The 19,613-nt window shown below is 45.8% G+C and overlaps 2 protein-coding genes across 2 annotated transcripts; both read left to right on the top strand.

The window, feature by feature from the left end:
* Positions 1 to 516: 516 nt before the first annotated feature.
* Positions 517 to 4,257, top strand: LOC109893594 (guanine nucleotide-binding protein G(I)/G(S)/G(O) subunit gamma-5-like). The gene is made up of 3 exons (XM_020486861.2): positions 517 to 703; positions 2,013 to 2,139; positions 2,465 to 4,257. The coding sequence occupies exons 1-2, from the start codon at positions 611 to 613 to the stop codon at positions 2,136 to 2,138; spliced, it is 219 nt and encodes a 72-aa protein (XP_020342450.2). The 5' UTR covers positions 517 to 610; the 3' UTR covers position 2,139; positions 2,465 to 4,257.
* Positions 4,258 to 4,889: 632 nt separating this feature from the next.
* LOC116375935 (histone-arginine methyltransferase CARM1-like) lies at positions 4,890 to 19,455 on the top strand. Its single transcript, XM_031834901.1, is given in 17 exon segments — positions 4,890 to 5,104; positions 7,476 to 7,601; positions 8,050 to 8,156; positions 8,314 to 8,418; positions 8,581 to 8,691; positions 9,248 to 9,425; positions 9,633 to 9,723; positions 11,598 to 11,679; positions 12,149 to 12,234; positions 12,892 to 12,981; positions 13,292 to 13,429; positions 16,586 to 16,675; positions 16,788 to 16,900; positions 17,313 to 17,390; positions 17,508 to 17,576; positions 17,746 to 17,829; positions 17,832 to 19,455. Coding segments are annotated over 17 exon segments (1,761 nt in total). The 5' UTR covers positions 4,890 to 4,962; the 3' UTR covers positions 17,903 to 19,455.
* Positions 19,456 to 19,613: the final 158 nt, after the last annotated feature.

The following is a 19,613-nucleotide window of genomic DNA, read 5'->3' as shown; positions in this document are numbered from 1 at the left end:
TTATACTATTGAATAATAATGTGACGATTAAAGTTTAAAATTAAATGTCATTAAAATATAGAAATGTGTGTTGAAGAGCCAAAACTCGTGACATTGTAGATGGGGGTCTCTATAAATAAACATTTTTAAAAAGGAGCACATGACGAGACTGTATTTCGCTAATGATATCCTCGTGGTTCTGGGGTTGTTTAGAAAAAAGTTTCTTTATACAAAAGAGCGCCAAGACCATTCTAATAAAATACGTTTCCTTTGATTTACTTCACCAAAGCCTACTGTAGGCCTAGAAACCAGTGTATTATTGGCGACACAATATAAAACCCAAAGGAACATTTAATTTTCAGAAAATAGCCCAATCATTTGTTTAACTGACTGATCTATTATTATTATGTTGTTGTTGTTTTTTACATGTACACATAAGTGCCTCTACTGATAACCATCTTTAATTAGGGGCCATTCTGAAAGCAGTGGGGAGAACATTGCGTTAAAAAAAGCGGTGCGTTTTTTCAGAGAGAGGGGGAGCACTTGAGTCGCAGCGGCCTCATCAGAAAATATCGTTCTTTCAAGTGATAGCCGGACACTTTCACTTGGCCGTTGGACAGACCTCGCAGACATGTCGAATAACAGCGCAAACAGCAGCAACTTGGTTATCGCTCAGAAGGTGGTAAAACAACTTCGCCTAGAGGCGAGTGTTCGCAGAATCAAGGTAAAGACATTACATTCAGAAAGACTGATCAAAAACTGTTCTGCATTTGGTGTGACTGGCTGACTTGTCAACATGGCCCTTTGGTAACTATTGAAAAGCTATATATTATGTCAAGTTTGACTATTTTATGGGAAGCATCGCGTTATTTGTTACAAAATGCTGTTCCACTGGAACTATGCCATCTGTTTGCAGAATTGTAACTAACTGGAGCGCTGTCCCGTAGACTAACGGAGTAGCCCGTAAATTGACGTGCTCAATCGAGCGCCGCCTTTCACCTGTCATGTTACCGAAAGAAAAACGTAAGATTATAATGCGGTTCTAGTATTGCTGTATGCATAGGTGTTATGGTAAGTCTAGGCTACTCCTCAGCTCTTCACTTAGTTTAACGCCGTTTTGAATGGATGTATTTATGATATATTTAGAAGTTAACGATTTGCTGTTAATTGTGCTCTAAGTTAATCGTGTGAAATATGAAGATTTCCTGGAGTAGGCTGTGTTGTCCGGAGAAAGCAAACAGCTCGTAGGTTAGTTTCCGCGAATGGTGCAGCACAGTGGTGGCCTTTGTTGATTGTGGCTGTGACAGTAGTGCGATTGTTGGCCAAATTACTCCTTTTAGAGGAGAAAGCCAGATTAATCCGCAGACCTTAAACCACCCTGTAGCACTCAAGCTTTGAAGGGCATATGAGAATGCAGAAAAAATATAGGATTTTATCTATAGCCTATGAAATACGTTTATACCATATTATCAACTAACTAGATAAATAATAAACTCAATGCATAGCCCATTTGTGACTTGGTCCTAAAGTGCCATCTTGTGTTAATGGGGACAATGTTATTACAATGTTATGACAACTGTTATAGACTTCACCCATGAAACAACCCTCTAGTAAAGTACCAGATCATTATGCTATTGCTGAGTCAAGTCCTAGGTAGGGACTTTAGGAAAATAGCTGATCATTGCTCAGTTTCTCTCACAGTGTGAGCTTGGAGCATATTACTTTAGGTTCATTAAACTGAGTATCAGTAGGAGTATTGTGGCAGAGTGAAAGTGTTGGCCCTTCTATTTATTGATGTGTGGACCAGGTCTCTCTTGAAAAGCTGAGTTAAAACAAGTAGAAGCTAAGTAAAGCAGGATTGAGCTCAATTTACTTGGAACTTCTTTATAGAAAACGCTGTCACTGTCAATGATGACTCGTTCTCATGAATGCCTATGACATTGATATGTCATCTTTACAGCAGTCTTATGTAGCCTTTATGACACAGAATTAAAGTATAATGGAACTGACAGTGTCTCTGTTTCCACTCTCAGGTGTCCCAGGCAGCAGGGGACCTGAAGACCTTCTGCCTGCAGAACGCCCATAAAGACCCTCTCCTCATGGGGGTGCCCTCCAGCGACAACCCCTTCAGACCCCCCAAGTCCTGCGCCCTCTTCTGAGGTGAGATGACAGTCTGATGTGGTAGAGTAGGCTTCAACTAACTCCCTCTCTATCTCTCTCTTCTGTCTCTTTCTCTCACAAACACACGTGCATGGACACACACACTCTCTCTCTCTCTCTCTCTCTCTCTCTCTGTCTCTTTCTGTCCTGCTTTCTTTCTCTACCTTCCATCTACCTGTTCCTCACTCTCCTTTTCTCTCTCTGTTTGCTAACCTTTGACCCTTCTGGCTTTGATTGTTACAAAGAGAATGTAACCAATAGCAGCCATATCTCATCTAACTCCTGTGCCAGTGATCTGATCGGACTCTATGCTTTCTCACCGCAGGCGATGATGATGATGGAGGCTTGTAAAACACGTCTGAACATTCCCCAAGGATGCCTTTCCTACACCCTTCCCCACCACGTCCAGTCACTGAAGACCTCAAGGCCAGAACACAATCACAAGCATTAACCCTATGCTGAGTGAGTTTTGACATGTGTTCTGTGCTGTTCTACAGCACAATAAGGATAAAATGTGCAGTCCTTTCTGTGTTGAGATCATTAGAATGAAAGCACTCCTCAAAGTATAAATATGTCAGTCTCTCCCTGTAGTCTCTACCTTTTGTTACTTTTATTTTACTCAAAGTGAAATTGAACTGTATTAGGGTTTACACATTGTTGTTGGTGAGTCTTTTAAAGTGGTTGACCCAGTGCCATTACATGAGTATAGCCTACCGTATCAATGTTGTGAAGCTATGTTCAACACACTACAAGATATTACACCCGAGTTTGATCTCAGAGCTTGTTTTTCAAAATGGTGCTCAGTTGGTTGCAAACACAATGCAAAGTTCCACACAAACTCGCCTTAACACTGTCACTGTGATTTTTGTCAGATGAAATTGTGAAGCATTTCAATAAGTGTCATTTATGATTCTCTGCTAAAAGTGTGGTGACTCCATGAGCCTCAAGAGAATTTAGTCTTTTGACAGAAATTTTGCACGCATTCTCATGTTTTAAACACTCGACTACACTGTTAAGATCCTCAGTTGACAGTTAAACCACTGTGATGCAAAATTTAATTCAAAAGAAAATGGTGTTACTATGTCTTGAAAAGAGTGACTCAGATGTTAGAGATTTCTTATGGGTGTTGGCATATAGAGATCTCAAACTCAGGTCATGCAAAAGATCTGTTTCAATGCTGGTTTTGTGGTGTTGCTCAGTCAACATCAGAATAATGATATGAAGGATCATAACAAGAATATTAGGATTACTGTACTGACACTATAGATAAGTATAATTGCTGTGTATCATCATTATAAATAAGCCTGATCTCAGGACACTCAGTGGAAGGAGACTGCTACTCCATTGGTGCATCTACCTTAAAGTAAGGACACATTCTAAATGGTTTAAAGTCATTTTTCAGGTTCCCCACCCCTTTTACCTTTTACTCTTTGCGTTCTGCTTCAAACTAATGTGCCTTAGTATGTGCCAAACCTCTGGTAATTTAAATGCCCCGGTTTTAACACGAGACCAGGTTGAGGCCAAAATCTGCATTTACTTTCCCACTTGATTAATCAGAAACACTTAAAGAGGACCTGAAGAAGTTGAAAAACAACACAAGAGAATGAGTAATGTTTAGGAACCATACTGTGTTCTTATTACAACATGAAGTGTTGCTAAAAACTGGAGAACAGCCCTTCAACATGTTCCAATACCCAGAAACATGTCTTCAATAATGTCCTCAGACTTGACCACTGATAGGTGAAAGGACTAGGCCTACATAGATTTTCACAGTACTATTAGTCTTGCCTACCAAGTCCTTTCAAATCAGTGGCCATGCAGGAAAGGAGATGGAGGAAGCTCTTTTCACTATGGTGACAGAGACTGAGCTCTGAATTCCTCTGACGTTATAATAAAGTGAACAGAGAACCTTTGAGGACTACAGTGTCCATAATGCATGGGGAAAGCAGAGCACCTCTTTTTACAAATATTAGTCACTGAAATGCTCTGGTGGATGGATGTGGAAAACACTGTCATCCTGTTGTGCCTTAATGTTTCTTTTGTGTGTATTTGTCTTAGAATGGTACCGTGACATGTATTGACTGAATAATTTAATAAAATGTATAATTTCACCTTCAACATCTCCTTGAGTCTCATGTTTTATCAAGGAGTTTGTTAAGAGTTGGGCCCCTTAAGCTGACTGGCCAGAACACACAACAGAATCAGGGGTAGGCAACTCCTGTCCTGCAGGGACCTGAGTGTCTGCTGCTTTTCTCTTTCGCCTGGCACTTAATTAATCCACTGATGCCATACCTGGTTTATAAATCAGATGCTGATTTGGAGAGAACAAGACAACAGACATGCACTCAGGCCCCCGTGGACCAGACTTGCTCATCCCTGTCACATAGAATGCTGCTCAAGCAATACCAGTGCATATTTGCCAATAGTCTGCCAGATAAACTGTATTTAGCCACTGCCCAAAGTTGTAGGTTTTGGTACTTGCTGCATGACATGTTACACAGCAGAACCAATATTATTCACACAGATTTAACAGACCAGGATACGAAACGCAGCCTGGCTGACAGTCTGACATTTTTATTTAATTCAAATTATTATTCAAGATCCCCTATTTCTCTCTTTGTCCAACTAACTGTACTGTCTTTGCTGAAACAGTGTACAGCAGTGACAACAGAAGTCAGTACAGTCTACTGTATTTGCACTAAGCAGTTTGCCTCTCGGCCACAGAGTGGCAGTAGAGCTGTGTGTATCCCGTTTCCTGTCGTGAGTGCACGTCCAACGCTGGATGTGAGGCCACAGTGAGCTGTCTCTTCCCACAGATCGAAGATGGCGGTGTCGGTGTTTCCCGGCGTGCGGCTCCTCTCTATCGGAGACGCAAACGGAGAAATACAGCGTCACTCCGAGCAGCAGCCTCTACGACTGGAGGTGAAAGCCACACAGGACGCGGCCCTGATCAACCTCTCCAACGGTGAGTGGACTTGAGACAGCTCTTCCATATCCCGGTTCGGCCTGGGCTCCTTGTTAACTGACATTACCCTGGCTAACTAGCCAGAGCTCAATGCTAAAAAGATAGCTAGCTAACAGATGCGAGTTCCTGGTCTTGCACGTGTGTGCGGGTTCCACTTCAAAACCGACTGGTTCCACCTATAGAATCCAACGTAATGGGGACTGTTGTTTTCGCTTATCGCTATTAGCTAGCATAACTTAGTTAGCTAAGGTTACTTCTCCAGCACCACGACAGCGCACTGTTGGTAGCTTAGCTAACTATAGGTGGTTAGCTTTAGCAAGCTTACTGCGCTCATTTCGTGGCTTGTGGACCACGTTTTTTCTTAACTATCTATTTGTCTTGAGGAATATTCTTTAAAGTATTAATTTAATGCGAAGTAGTCAGTTTTAGCTCACACGAGACGTTTCCAGGACAGCAAGCTAAGTGTGACCAAGCACATTAGATACCTACCCTGTTTACTAATATAAACTTGCTAACAATTTAGCGCCAGATTGCATTTCAATGATTGCATTTCAGCTCGCTACACATTGACGTAGATAGCCAAAGCTAATTGACATGTTAACGTGCTCTTTCATTTTTGCCCCAATAAGCTATCAGCCATACTACGCAATGGTTTGCCCTTAATGCCACAGAGTTCTAACAGTTAAAACAAACTGCGTCATATGAGCATTGCCCTCTTTATTAGCTAGTTAGATAACATTAAACCCTTTGAGATGGGTATCTTAAAAGTGTGTTTTGTTTCGGAACGTCGTCTTTGCGCACAGATCATACTAGTAGCGGTGCAAACAAGCAAGCTAACCCCGATGGCTCGCGCGTGCTACTTTATGGTTATCTAATCTACTGTAGATGCCTAGTTGAGTGAATAAATATCGATAAACGAAATAGTTTTTTTTTAAAGGCTAAATATGGGTCCTTGTGTTTCGATGAGCTAAACCAGGCTCGTATTAGTTATTCATCTTTGTTCTCCCCTGAACAATAGCCAGCTAGTCCCCCACCTCCCTACTCCCCTGTCGATCACTTGTGTGCTCGCGCTGAGCGCATGCAGCTTTTGTTACACTGTGAGGCACAGATGGGATGTCCCTTTCAAGAAGCCGTGATGTCCCTAGTTTTGATACAGTCAAGCTTGGGCTGTGGGGAAAGTATAAATGTGTGTGTGGCAGGGTGTTTTTCAAGGTGTCCTATCAAACCTTTCTGATATGTGTGATTGCCTGGTCCGGTCCATAGGCCCCACAGCCGTTTCCTCTTCCAACATTCCCATGATGATGGAAGATAAATGTTTCCACACCAGGCAGGAATGAACTCCCGATTGAATTGCTACATAGACCAGCACGACTGAGTCTAAAGTAATCTGACCAATTTTATGTTTTCCACTTGGAAAAATAACCTCAGTGTCTTGCCACACAATCATTTTATTTCTGCTTTATTATAGACACAAAAGCACCTCAATCAAACACAGCACACTAGTAATGTCTGTATCGTGCTGGAATGGGTGTATTTACATTGTCCATGAGGGGCAATGCCTTGGCCCAGCAAAAATAGCACAATTTTGCTCTTCACTTTGACAAGTGTCTATTATGACCTGACATTATCCTGTTAGAACATTGACATGACTATCATCTGGTTGTTCCATATCTGTAACATGTTTATAGTGACAGTCCTTGTCCCCCATCTGTCATTGTCATTTCCCACAATGTTCAGCTGTGGGCCTTGTAGACAGGCCAGGTCTAGTGGAGGGAGATGGTTGTAGCCTACATATTTTAAAGCATGCACTCTATCTCTCAGCCCTTGCATCGAACACACACTTGTTAAGCAACACACACACTCCCGCTCTCATATTTATTGCAGGTTAATCCAGTGTCAGTCGCTAGTTTGGTCTGTTAATAAAACATGCTGCATCTGGCTAATCTAAGTAACAGCGCTAGTCTTAATCCCATCACAACTGCTGGATTAAACCACAGATTATCTCACTGCCATGCGGGCACAGCACTAGACCTACCATGCCAATATATTGCTTTCACATATCCAGTCTTTAAAACTGTCATCTTAATCATCCAGGAGTGTGTGTGAAATAGCTTCAATAGAAGAAATTACTGACTTTCCCTCTGCTAAAGGAGGTTAAAAATAGCTCTTTGCTTGCTGCTATGGTTGAGATGCTTTAATGCTAATTGAGTCAATAAAGCGCTGTGTGTGATCAGGCCAGTTCTGTTAGCATGTTGTTCTTCATGTTGTGTGACCTACGGTAAGCCACGTACTCCTGTGCCACGCTTATTCCATGAATTACCTGTTGTAGGAGTGTTGCTGGGCCCTAACTATTGTATGACTCCTCTCACAGCAGAGGAGACATGTGTGTTTAAGTGTTCGGTCTCCAGGGACACAGAGTGCAGTCGCGTGGGGAAACAGTCGTTCATCATCACGCTGGGCTGCAACAGCGTCCTGCTACAGTTCACCTCACCTGCAGGTAGCTAACCCCCGGCAACCACCACCGCTCTGTCTCAGAGAATGCTGTCATTGTCTGTATGTTTTTTCTGTCTGTCTTTGACTGCCTGCCAGTAAGCTATATCTGTCGCTGTCATTGACCCTCTGTCTCCTGTGTGTCTTTGACTCCCTGTCCTAGAGCACATGTTCCTGTCCTCATAAAGAGATTCTTATTGTTTGTGTCCCTAGTTTTGAAAAACTGAGAGAGATTATGACATATCCTATTCAATTACTAGAGGGGGCTCTCTACGGCAACACGCCTACGCCTAGTTCATACTTGTCTTGCCTCTGTCATCCTTGTGAACTGTTATAATTGGTTATTATTATTATTATTGTTTGTTTGATTTCTCCCCATTATGACTGGCTTATGACCATTTTATAACTAATGTCTGATTTGTCCTGCTTATAACCTGTTATGACGATCTCCTCAGAGTTCTCATCGTTCTATAACCTCCTGAAGAACTGCCGCGGCCACAGTGGAGAGCAGTCGGTCTTCAGCGACAGGACAGAGGAATCATCCGCAGTACAGTACTTCCAGGTGCACACGCAGAATCTGCCATGCATTGCAATAAATCATTTATTCCAACCTTTATTAGCTCAGTGACAATATTAAAACACCTCATGAAAAATAAGCTGTTCTGTCACTTTATTTTCCTCTCACTCCCTTGTTTTCTCTCTCTCCTCCACTCTTCCAGTTCTATGGCTACCTCTCCCAGCAGCAGAACATGATGCAGGACTACGTCAGGACAGGAACCTATCAGAGGGCCATCCTCCAGAACCACACTGACTTCAAGGACAAGGTACTGATGCACTGTCCTGGGACTTAAATATAGCTTGTTCTGAATTGAGTCCTTTGCTGTATTTGAAGCTAAACTATTGTTTAATTGGTTTGGGCAGTAGACACTGCTGGATTTCATTGATGTCTTTATCAGGGAAGAATTAGTCCATTCCTCTCTCTCTAGGTGGTGTTGGATGTGGGCTGTGGTTCTGGGATTCTGTCGTTCTTTGCTGCTCAGGCTGGGGCCAGGAAGGTCTACGCTGTGGAGGCCAGCACCATGGCCCAGCATGCAGAGGTAACACACACTAAACTGTCAATTAAGTGACCTATATATTTCCAATTAACTGCACTTTTTCTGGCCCGCAAATTGATTTTGACAAACCACCCCTGCTCAAACCCTATCCTCTTCTTGACATGCTATGTAGCCATAAATCTGGCAGATGTATCAGCCTCACTCTAATACACACACACACACACTAACCCTCCACTAGGTCCGAGTGACCTCTAACCCCCTAGTGTCCCCTCCACTAGGTCCTGGTGAACTCTAACCCTCTGGTGTCCCCTCCACTAGGTCCTGGTGACCTCTAACCCTCTGGTGTCCCCTCCACTAGGTCCTGGTGAACTCTAACCCTCTGGTGTCCCCTCCACTAGGTCCTGGTGAACACTAACCCTCTGGTGTCCCCTCCACTAGGTCCTGGTGAACACTAACCCTCTGGTGTCCCCTCCACTAGGTCCTGGTGAACACTAACCCTCTGGTGTCCCCTCCACTAGGTCCTGGTGAACACTAACCCTCTGGTGTCCCCTCCACTAGGTCCTGGTGAACACTAACCCTCTGGTGTCCCCTCCACTAGGTCCTGGTGAACACTAACCGTCTGGGGGACCGTGTGGTGGTGATCCCTGGTAAAGTAGAGGAGGTTACGCTACCTGAGCAGGTGGACATCATCATCTCAGAGCCCATGGGCTACATGCTCTTCAACGAGAGGATGCTGGAGAGCTACCTCCACGCCAAGAAGTTCCTCAAGCCTAGTGGTAAGACAGAGGGAAGGTTGGAGGGAGAGCATAGAAAGGGGTAAAGTAGGGGGGAAGGAGAAAGGGAGAAAATGTCAAAAGGTCTGAAGATTATTTTGAAGCCCAAGCAGTAAATAATATTAAAGTCTACATTTTAAAACCGAGACATTCATCATGACTAACCACTGGTGATTGTACCATCATTAACTGACTTCGTGTGTATCACAGGTAAAATGTTCCCCACCATCGGTGACGTGCACCTGGCCCCCTTCACAGACGAACAGCTCTACATGGAGCAGTTCACCAAGGCCAACTTCTGGTGAGTAGGAGGGGAGGGAGGAGAGAAACAGGGAGTAGGAGGGGAGGGAGGAGAGAAATAGGGAGTAGGAGGGGAGGGAGGAGAGAAACAGGGAGAAACGGGGAGTAGGAGGGGAGAAACGGGGAGTAGGAGGGGAGTAGGAGGGGAGAAACGGGGAGTAGGAGGGGAGAAACGGGGAGTAGGAGGGGAGGGAGGAGAGAAACGGGGAGTGGGAGGGAGGAGAGAAACGGGGAGTAGGAGGGGAGAAACGGGGAGTAGGAGGGGAGGGAGGAGAGAAACGGGGAGTAGGAGGGGAGAAACGGGGGAGTAGGAGGGGGAGAAGAAACGGGGAGTAGGAGGGGAGTGGAGGAGAGAGGAAGAAGAAGAAACGGGGAGTAGGAGGGTGAGAAACGGGGAGTAGGAGGGAGGAAAGAACAGGATGAAACGGGGAGTAGAGGGGAGGGGAGGGGCAGAAACGGGGAGTAGGAGGGGAGGGAGGAGAGAAATGGGGGTAGGAGGGGAAGAACGAAGAAACAGAAAAACGGGGAAGGGGAGTGGGAGTCGGAGTAGTGAGGGGAGAAACGGGGAGTAGGAGGGGAGAAACTGGGAGTAGGAGGGGAGAAAAGAAACGGGGAGTAGGAGCGAGAAGATAGAAGAGAAACGGGAGTAGGAGGGGAGGGAGGAGAGAAACGGGTAAGTAGTAGGAGGGGAGCAAGAAAGGGGAGTAGGAGGGGAGAAGGAAGGGGGGGAGGGCGGAAGGGAGGGGAGGAAACGGGGAGGAGGAGGGGAGGAAATGGGAGTAGAAGGTGGGAGGGAGGGGGAGAAATGGGGAGGAGGGGAGTAGGAGGGGAGGAGGAGAGAAAGGGGAGTATGGAGGGGAGAAATGGGGAGTAGGAAGGGGAGGGAGGGGAGAAACGGGGAGTAGTAGGAGGGGAGAAACGGGGAGTAGAAGGGGAGAAACGGGAGTAGAAGGGGAGGGAGGGGAGAAATGGGGAGTAGGAGGGGAGAAACGGGGAGTAGGAGGGGAGGGAGGAGAGAAACGGGGAGTAGGAGGGGAGAAACGGGGAGTAGGAGGAGGGAGAAGAAACGGGGAGAAACGGGGAGTTAGGAGGGGAGGGAGGAGAGAAACAGGGAGTAGAGGGGAGGGAGGGGAGAAACACGGGAGTAGGAGGGGAGGGAGGGGAGAAACGGGGAGTAGGAGGGGAGGGAGGGGAGAAATGGGGAGTAGGAGGGGAGGGAGGGGAGAAATGGGGAGTAGCAAGGGGAGGGAGGGGAGAAACGGGGAGTAGGAGGGGAGGGAGGAGAGAAACGGGAGTAGGAGGGGAGAAAGAAATGGGGAGTAGCAGGGAGGAGGGGAGAAACTGGGAGTAGGAGGGGAGAAATGGGAGTAGAAGGGGAGGGAGGGGAGAAATGGGGAGTAGAAGGGGAGGGAGGGGAGAAATGGGGAGTAGAAGGGAGGGAGGGGAGAAACGGGGAGTAGGAGGGGAGAAACGGGGAGTAGGAGGGGAGAAACGGGGAGTAGGAGGGGAGGGAGGGGAGAAATGGGGAGTAGGAGGGGAGAAATGGGGAGTAGGAGGGGAAGAAACGGGGAGTGGGAGGGAGGAGAGAAACGGGGAGGGAGGGGAGAAACGGGGAGTAGGAGGGGAGAAACGGGGAGTAGGAGGGGAGAAACGGGAGTAGGAGGGGAGAAACGGGGAGTAGGAGGGGAGAAACGGGGAGTAGGAGGGGACGGAGGAGAGAAATGGGGAGTAGGAGGAAGGATGGGGTTGGCGGGACGGAGGGGGGAAATGGCAAGAGAAGAAGCAGTGAATGTACGGAGATATCAGTCACTTTTCATTGGGATGCTGTAGTTGATGGGATTGAGTTGATGATGAATCTCTCTCTCTCTCATTCAGGTACCAGCCTTCCTTCCATGGTGTGGACCTCTCAGCCCTGCGAGGAGCAGCGGTGGATGAGTACTTTCGCCAGCCCATTGTGGTACGTAGAATTCTCAGTTGTATGTCTGACTCTTGAACACCTATCTTCTGATATTGCCTGGAGGATACCATTTTTTATTTATTTCACCTTTATTTAACCAGGTAGGCTAGTTGAGAACAAGTTCTCATTTGCAACTGCGACCTGGCCAAGATAAAGCATAGCAGTGTGAGCAGACAACAAAGAGTTACACATGGAGTAAACAATTAACAAGTCAATAACACAGTAGAAACCATGACAGTTAAAGCGATACACCCCTGGTTCTGGGTACAGCCTCTGTTCTAGATCGTTAAATTAAGGCATAGACCGTCTCCGTACCCACTCTAGCCAATGCTGCCATAAAACATTTCTACCTCACTGGGACTTACCTGAATACTCTTGCTTTCCTCTTCCCCATCTCTCTCCTTCCTCCTTTTTCTCTCTCCCCCCCCCCCCCCCCCCCCCCCCCCCCCCCCCCCCCCCCCCCTCTCAGGACACATTTGATATCCGTATCTTGATGGCCAAGTCTGTCAAATACACAGTCAACTTCCTGGAGGCCAAAGAGGAGGATTTGTACAGGTCTGTGTGTCGTCTGTCTGTGTCTGTTATTCCCTCATATATTTATTATTGAATTGTTATTTATAGATTGAGTTGAGAATTGAGATGCGTAGATGCATGTTACTAAATGTAGGGATGTCCTACTTCTCTAATATGGGGCTACTTCCGATTTAGAATTTTCTACATCAGCAAAAATACTACATAATTCCTTCTAGTGTCTAAAAATAACCTTAAAGCAGCAATCAGCAGTAGAAACAATAACAAAGCGAATTCCCCGTCCTTCTTTATGTAAAAAGCTGAAGGATGGGGCTGGAGAAATGTTACCACTCTCACATTCATAGACTGAGCTATGGATGCAAGGACTGACCATCCATGATATCAACATTATAATTTTAACCATGTTTTGATGATATATATATTGTTTACATTTACTTTGTTTACAAACATTGAAGTAAAACAAACTTATATTTTGGGTTCTGATGGGGTACGGGAGTTGAACTAAGCTCATGAGGTATTTATAAGTTATATTCTTCAAGACATAATGGGTATATATCATTAATTTTTAAGTAAAAAAAATGGGTGTAGCAACAGCTGATTGCCCCTTTAACTAGACTAACACTTATCCCACTCTTTTCTCTCTTTCCCTCTCGCCTTCCCTTCTCTCGCTCTCTCGTTCAGGATAGAGATTCCCTTTAAGTTCCATATGATGCACTCAGGGCTGGTGCACGGCCTGGCCTTCTGGTTCGACGTAGCGTTCATGGGGTCAATGTAAGTTGGCCTGAGCTGCCTTAACCAGGGCTGAAGTAAAATCACTTGATCCAGGACTCCTGACCTACATGGATCCTGACTACAGCTACACCGTCACTTTCCTTTTTCTTTCATCACTTGTTTTTTCTCACAGACATTGTAATAAACACAAAGACAGAAAGCGGCTACAACTTAAAAGCAATACAATATAGTACAATACATTCACTATAGAAACATTTCACAATAAGTTGTAAAGGGCTGTTCCTACCGAATATCTGACCATGCTTGTACTGGAGTAGGATGACCTCTAACCCCCTCCCTCTCTCTGCAGGGTGACAGTGTGGCTCTCTACAGCCCCCACAGAGCCCCTGACCCACTGGTACCAGGTCCGTTGTCTGCTCCAGTCACCCCTCTTCACCAAGGCAGGAGACACACTTTCCGGCACAGCACTGCTCATCGCCAACAAGAGGTGAGAGACTGTAGAGGGATCTACTGGGAGTCTGTTGGGGAGGGGAGGCTTTGGTGTTAGTGTGTTGCCATTCACCTCTAGGCCCAGGCTTGTGTTATATTATGACAGTTCTGAATGAATGTGTGTAGGTGATATACAGTGAGCTCCAAAAGTATTTGGACAGCGACAATTATAAAGAAAATTGCCTCATACAATGACTATAGGGATAAAGGGCAGACTGTCAGCTTTAATTTGAGGGTATTTTCATTCATATCGGGTGAACCATTTAGAAATGGTTTCCAATTATTTTGTGCCCAATTGAAATTGATGGTAAATAATGAATTGTCATTTTTGAGTCACTTTTATTGTAAATAACAATAAAATGTTTTTAAATACTGTGGATGCTACCATGATTACATAATATCCTGAATTAATCGTAAATAATGAGTGAGGAAGTTAGTGTAAGGGTTCCTTCCATGTTTACACTGTAACCTCATGCTAACCTCTCCCCACTACAATAACAGGGGAGGTTAGCATTTGGTGGGGTGGGGGGTTGTGGGTGATATGTGCGTCTGCAACCTCATGTATCAAAACAACAAAATGTCTCACTGCCTCAATACTTTGAGCTACCCAGTGCCTTTGGAAAGTATTCAGATCCCTTGACTTTTTCTACATTTTGTGAGGTTATAGTCTTACTCTAAAATGTATTAAATAACAAAAATCCTCAGCAATTTACACACACCAGCCCATAATGACAAAGCGAAAACAAGTTTGTAGAAATGTTTGCAAATTTATTTAAAATACATAAACTTACCTTATTTCCATAAGTATTCAGGCCCTTTGCTATGAGACTCGAAATTGAGCTCAGATGCATCCTGTTTCCATTGATCATCCTTGAGCTGTTAATACAACTTGATTGGAGTCCACCTGTGGTAAATTCAATTGATTGGACATGATTTGGAATGGCACACCTGTCTATATAAGGTCCCACAGTTGACAGTGCATGTCAGAGCAAAAACCAAGCCATGAGGTTGAAGGAATTGTCCGTAGAGCTCCGAGACAGGATAGTGTCGAGGCACAGATCTGGAGAAGGGTACCAAAACATTTCTGCACCATTGAAGGTCCCCAAGAACACAGTGGCCTCCATCATTCTTAAATTGGAAGAAGTTTGGAACCACCAAGACTCTTACTGGAGCTGGCCTCCCGGCCAAGCTGAGCAATCGGGGGAGAAGGGCCTTGGTCAAGGAGGTGATCAAGAACCCGGTGGTCACTCTGACAGAGCTCCAGAGTTCATCTGTGGCGATGGGAGAACCTTCCAGAAGGACAACCATCTCTGCAACACTCCACCAATCAGGCCTTAATGGTTGTGGCCAGATGGAAGCCACTCCTCATTAAAATGCACATGACAGCCCGCTAGGAGTTTGCCAAAAGGCAGATAAAAGACTCTTAGACCATGAGAAACAATATTCTCTGGTCTGATGAAACCAAGATTGAACTCTTTGGTCCGAATGCCAAGTGTTACATCTGGAGGAAACCTGGCACCATCCCTACGGTGAGGCATGGTAGTGGCAGCATCATGCTGTGGGGATGTTTTTCAGAGGCAGGGACTGGGAGACCAGTCAGGATCGAGACAAAGCAAAGTTCAGAGAGATCCTTGATGAAAACCAGCTCTAGAGCACTCAGGCGAAGGTTCACCTTCCAACAGGACAACAACTCTAAGCACACCGCCAAGACAACGCAGGCATGGCTTCGGGAAAAGTCTCTGAATATCCTTGAGTGCCCAGCCAGAGTCCGGACTTTAACCCGATCAAACATGTCTGGAGAGACCAGAAAATCATATCAAATTGTATTTGTCACATGCGCCGAATTCAACAGGGGTAGACCTTACTGTGAAATGCATACTTACAAGCCCTTAACCAACAATGCAGTTTTAAGAAAATACCAATAAAAAAGTATGACATAAGAACTAATAATTAAAGAGCAGCAGTAAATAACAATGACTATATACAGGGGGTACCGGCACAGAGTCAATGTGTGGGGGCACCTGTGTCAAGGTAATTGAGGTAATATGTACATATAGGTAGAGTTATTAAAGTGACTATGCATAGATAATAACAGATTAGCAGCAGTGTAGGGGGAGGGGGTGCAAATAGTCTGGGTAGCCATTTGATTCTGTTCAGGAGTCTTATGGCTTGGGGGTAGAAGCTGTTTAGAAGCCTCTTGGACCTAGACTTGGCGCTTCGGTACCGCTTGCCATGCGGTAGCCGAGAGAACAGTCTGACTAGGGTGGCAGGAGTCTTTGAACATTTTTAGGGCCTTCCTCTGACACAGCCTGGTATAGAGATCCTGGATGGCAGGCAGCTTAGCCCCAGTGATGTACTGGGCCGTACGCACTACCCTCTGTAGTGCCTTGCAGTCGGAGGCCAAGTAGTTGCCATACCAGGCAGTGATGCAACCCGTCAGGATGCTCTCGATGATGCAGCTGGCAGTTTGTAGAACCTTTTGAGGATCTGAGGACCCATGACAAATCTTTTCAGCCTCCTGAGAGGGAATAGGTTTTGTCATGCCCTCTTCACGACTTCCTTGGTGTGCTTGAACCATATTAGTTTGTTGGTGATGTGGATGCCAAGGAACATGAAGCTCCACTACAGCCCCGTCGATGAGAATGGGGGTGTGCTCAGTCCTCCTTTTCCTGTAGTCCACAATCCTCTCCTTTGTCTTGATCACATTGAGGGAGAGGTTGTTCTCCTTGCACCGCACAGTCAGGTCTCTGACCTCCTTATAGGCTGTCTCAACGTTGTCGGCTATAATTGGCTAGGCTATAATTGCTGCCAAAGGTGCTTCAACAAAGTACTGAGTAAAGGATTTGAATACTTATGTAAATGTCATATTTCAGTTTTTTTTAAATAATATAAATCAGGAAAAATTTCTGACTTGTTTTTGCTTTGTCATTATGAGGTATTGTGTTTAGAATTTTTATTTTTTTAATCTATAACAAAATGTGGAAAACGTCAAGGGGTCTGAATACCTTCCGAAAGCACTATATATATGTGTATTACAGATGTGTGCTTGTTGAATCTGTGCTTCTCTGTCTGTCTGTGTTGGTCTGTGTTAATCTATCCACCTCCCTTCTCACCTCCTCCCATACCAATCCCTGGCTCTCTTCCCTCCTCACAGACAAAGTTACGACATCAGTATTGTCGCCCAAGTGGACCAGACAGGCTCCAAGTCCAGCAACCTCCTGGACTTGAAGAACCCCTTTTTCAGGTGAGTTGGTCTGTTCCGCTGCCCTCGGCCTGTGCCATTCAGGATAACGAGGGGGGAAGGGGAGCGCCCTCTCATGGCGTGTATGTTGTTGTGTATGTGTGTGTTTTTGTAGGTACACAGGCAGCACCCCCACACCCCCTCCTGGGTCGCACTACACCTCCCCCTCTGAGACCATGTGGAACACTGGGGGGGCCTACAGCATGAGCCAGGGCATGGCTGTGTCAGGTAAATACACACACATAGAGGACACTGGTAGAGGACACACACAGAGGACATACCCACACACACACTGCATGAGGCAGAACAATGCTGTGTCAGGTAAACACACAGACGATACAAACACAATCTGACCCATGATAGCATCTCAGGCAAAAGCATCCATACAGCATCACCACCAAATGTCTTACTAAACTGTAGGGATATCACAGAATAGATCAGGCTGACAGAGCAGCTGATAGATGGGGGATGCATGCTCTCTCTGAGGGGAAAACGGTGTGTGAGAAGAGAGGATGCTTATGCTTCTCTTGTGCTTTTCTCCCATTTCGCTCCCTTTCTCTCCCCATCTCTCTCGTTCTCTCTCCTCCCCATCTCACTCTCTTCCCTGTCTCACCCTTTCATCTCTCTCTCTCTCTCTCAGGGATGCCTACAGCCTATGACCTCAGTACAGTCATGGGCAGCGGCTCGACGGTGTCCCACAACAACCTCATCCCCCTCGGTAGGATACTATGGACTGATGGACTGACAGACAAGCACAGACCGTGTGACTGACTGTATGTTTGCACGTTTGTGTGTGCGTTAATAGTCTCACTATTTCCTCTGTTCCCGCCCTCAGTGAACACAGGGATAGTGAATCACACCCACTCCAGGATGGGCTCCATCATGAGCACCGGAATCGTCCAGGGTACGTCTCTTTATATACTATACAAGAGTTTCCTAAACTCGGTCCTGATTTAAATAATGAACTCATCGAGCTTTGATTATTTGTAGTGCAAAACCAAAACGTGCACCTGGGGGGGGGGGTGATAACTCTTTCCCACTCTCTCCTTCCCATTTTCTCCCCCTCACTCCAGGAGCTTCTACTGGCCAATCAGGTCCTAGCAGCAGCAGCAGCTCTAACCAGCAGCAGCAGCATTATCCCGTCACCAACCAGTTCACCATGGGGGACCCGCCATCTCCATGGCCTCTCCCATGGCCATCCCTAGCAACACCATGCATTATGGGAGTTAAGACCTCGTCACCCTTCACCTCCGAACCCCTGCATGACCTCTACTAGCCCCTCCCCCTGACCAACCACAGCCAGAACCAGAATACCAAAACCAGTGCTGTCGTGTTGTCCCTTCAGCACCTTCCTTTCTCCTTTACTGTCCATCTCTCTATCACTGGAGTTATTCTCATATCCGTCCCTCCCCGCCGCTCTCTCCGCTTTGAGAGCTGTTCCCCATCTCCCCCCTCTCATCATCGTGCAGCAGCTATGATATCACCAGTCCAGCCAGAGGGTGGCAGCACCTCTACGTTCAACTGACAGACTGATCAGCACAAAGAATTGGCAGTTTTTCTGAATGGAGAGCTGAGCTGAACTGAACTTTGTTTGACTGAACCTTTTTATGCTTTACAGACACATGTACACCTACACATTGAACACAGACTTTTGCTGCAAAGAATAACTCATTGCACGATTGTACAGCAGGTATCATCTCCTTTATCCGGGTTCCCTCCCTTTTGGACATTTCGCCTCCCCTAGTGCCAGTGTGATGCCCCACCCTTCCCCCTCCTCCACCAAACACCCACCCAACCCCATCCACTACAGCCAGTTGCTATCCCCCCTCCCCTTATCGCTGGATTGGATGTCCCCCACTACAGATCTGCACTGAAAGGACAGGGGGCTTTCCTGTACAGTAGAACACTATGAACACCCCTCACTGATGCCATTTTGTTTTCATATCGAGGCACTTCTCCACCTGCCTGTAGAGCCTCTCTCCTTAAACGGCCCCATTCCAGAGCGATAGCTAGCTCCCCCCAAGGTGTTTGTCTGGTCATCCATAGTGGTAGTCTTTAGCCTAGGTCTACTGGGCTATCTCAAAAGACACCCTATTCCATATACAGTGCTCTACTTTTGACTAGAGCCACATGGACAAATGAAGTGCACTGTATAGGGACTAGGGTGTCATTTGAGAGACAGCCTAGATGTCAGTGTGATCTTGAAAAACACCAACTCTGGAACTCTGTTAGAACCTCACCGATTGAGGTGTGTTGTCCAAAGCCCAATGAGCTTCGAGGACACAGCAGAAGACCTGGCCCCCCACTCCCCTTCATAGCCAATCAGGATTGCAGTGAGCCAAGGGTATTGGTGGAAGCAGGATGAACCCACAGAAAGACAGACTGGACCAAGGACACTGATGTTGGCCGTTGGAGCAGCTGAATCCTAGTTTACATTCTTCCCCGGTTTCCTTTCCTTCATTTTGAGACTGCGGTGGGGAGTTCGGGACAGAGGGAGTCACCTCTTTCCCTATGATATATCTAAACCTCTCCTGGGCAAGTCGATTGCCCAACCTTCAGACAAAGACTTAATGGACATGTATGCATTGCTTCCAGTCACAATTTGTGGGCTGAGTTAAAAAAAAATTGATTTAGCAAGTTTTATGAAGAGAAAATGTCTTGCTAGTTTGTAGGGTTAACTTTTCAGTTGTCTTTGTTTTACTTCTTTCACAGAAAAGCAACAAACAAAAAACAAGTATAAAAGGAGTCAATTAAATGTTGGTGGAGAAGTCCCCAAAAAAATCTTTGGATCAGGTCTTATAATTGATGTGATAGTTGCTAGCATTCAAACACTACTTTTCTCTGGGACCTCAAGGGACATCTATTGATGGAAAGTGCATCAGGAAGACTCCTGTTTGTATTGCTCAAGGTAATAAATTGCCCCTGACAATTAGCCACAGAT

This window comes from Oncorhynchus kisutch, linkage group LG10 (assembly GCF_002021735.2).
Source record: "Oncorhynchus kisutch isolate 150728-3 linkage group LG10, Okis_V2, whole genome shotgun sequence".
Taxonomy (NCBI): Eukaryota; Metazoa; Chordata; class Actinopteri; order Salmoniformes; family Salmonidae; genus Oncorhynchus; species Oncorhynchus kisutch.
This window is presented reverse-complemented; position numbering and strand designations above follow the sequence as displayed.

Bases quoted from the DNA above. Each gene is read 5' to 3' on its own strand.
- LOC109893594 (XM_020486861.2), top strand. From the start codon at position 611: ATGTCGAATAACAGCGCAAACAGCAGCAACTTGGTTATCGCTCAGAAG. The intron at 704-2,012 runs GTAAAGACATTA...TTCCACTCTCAG, and splicing joins CGAGTGTTCGCAGAATCAAG to GTGTCCCAGGCAGCAGGGGA.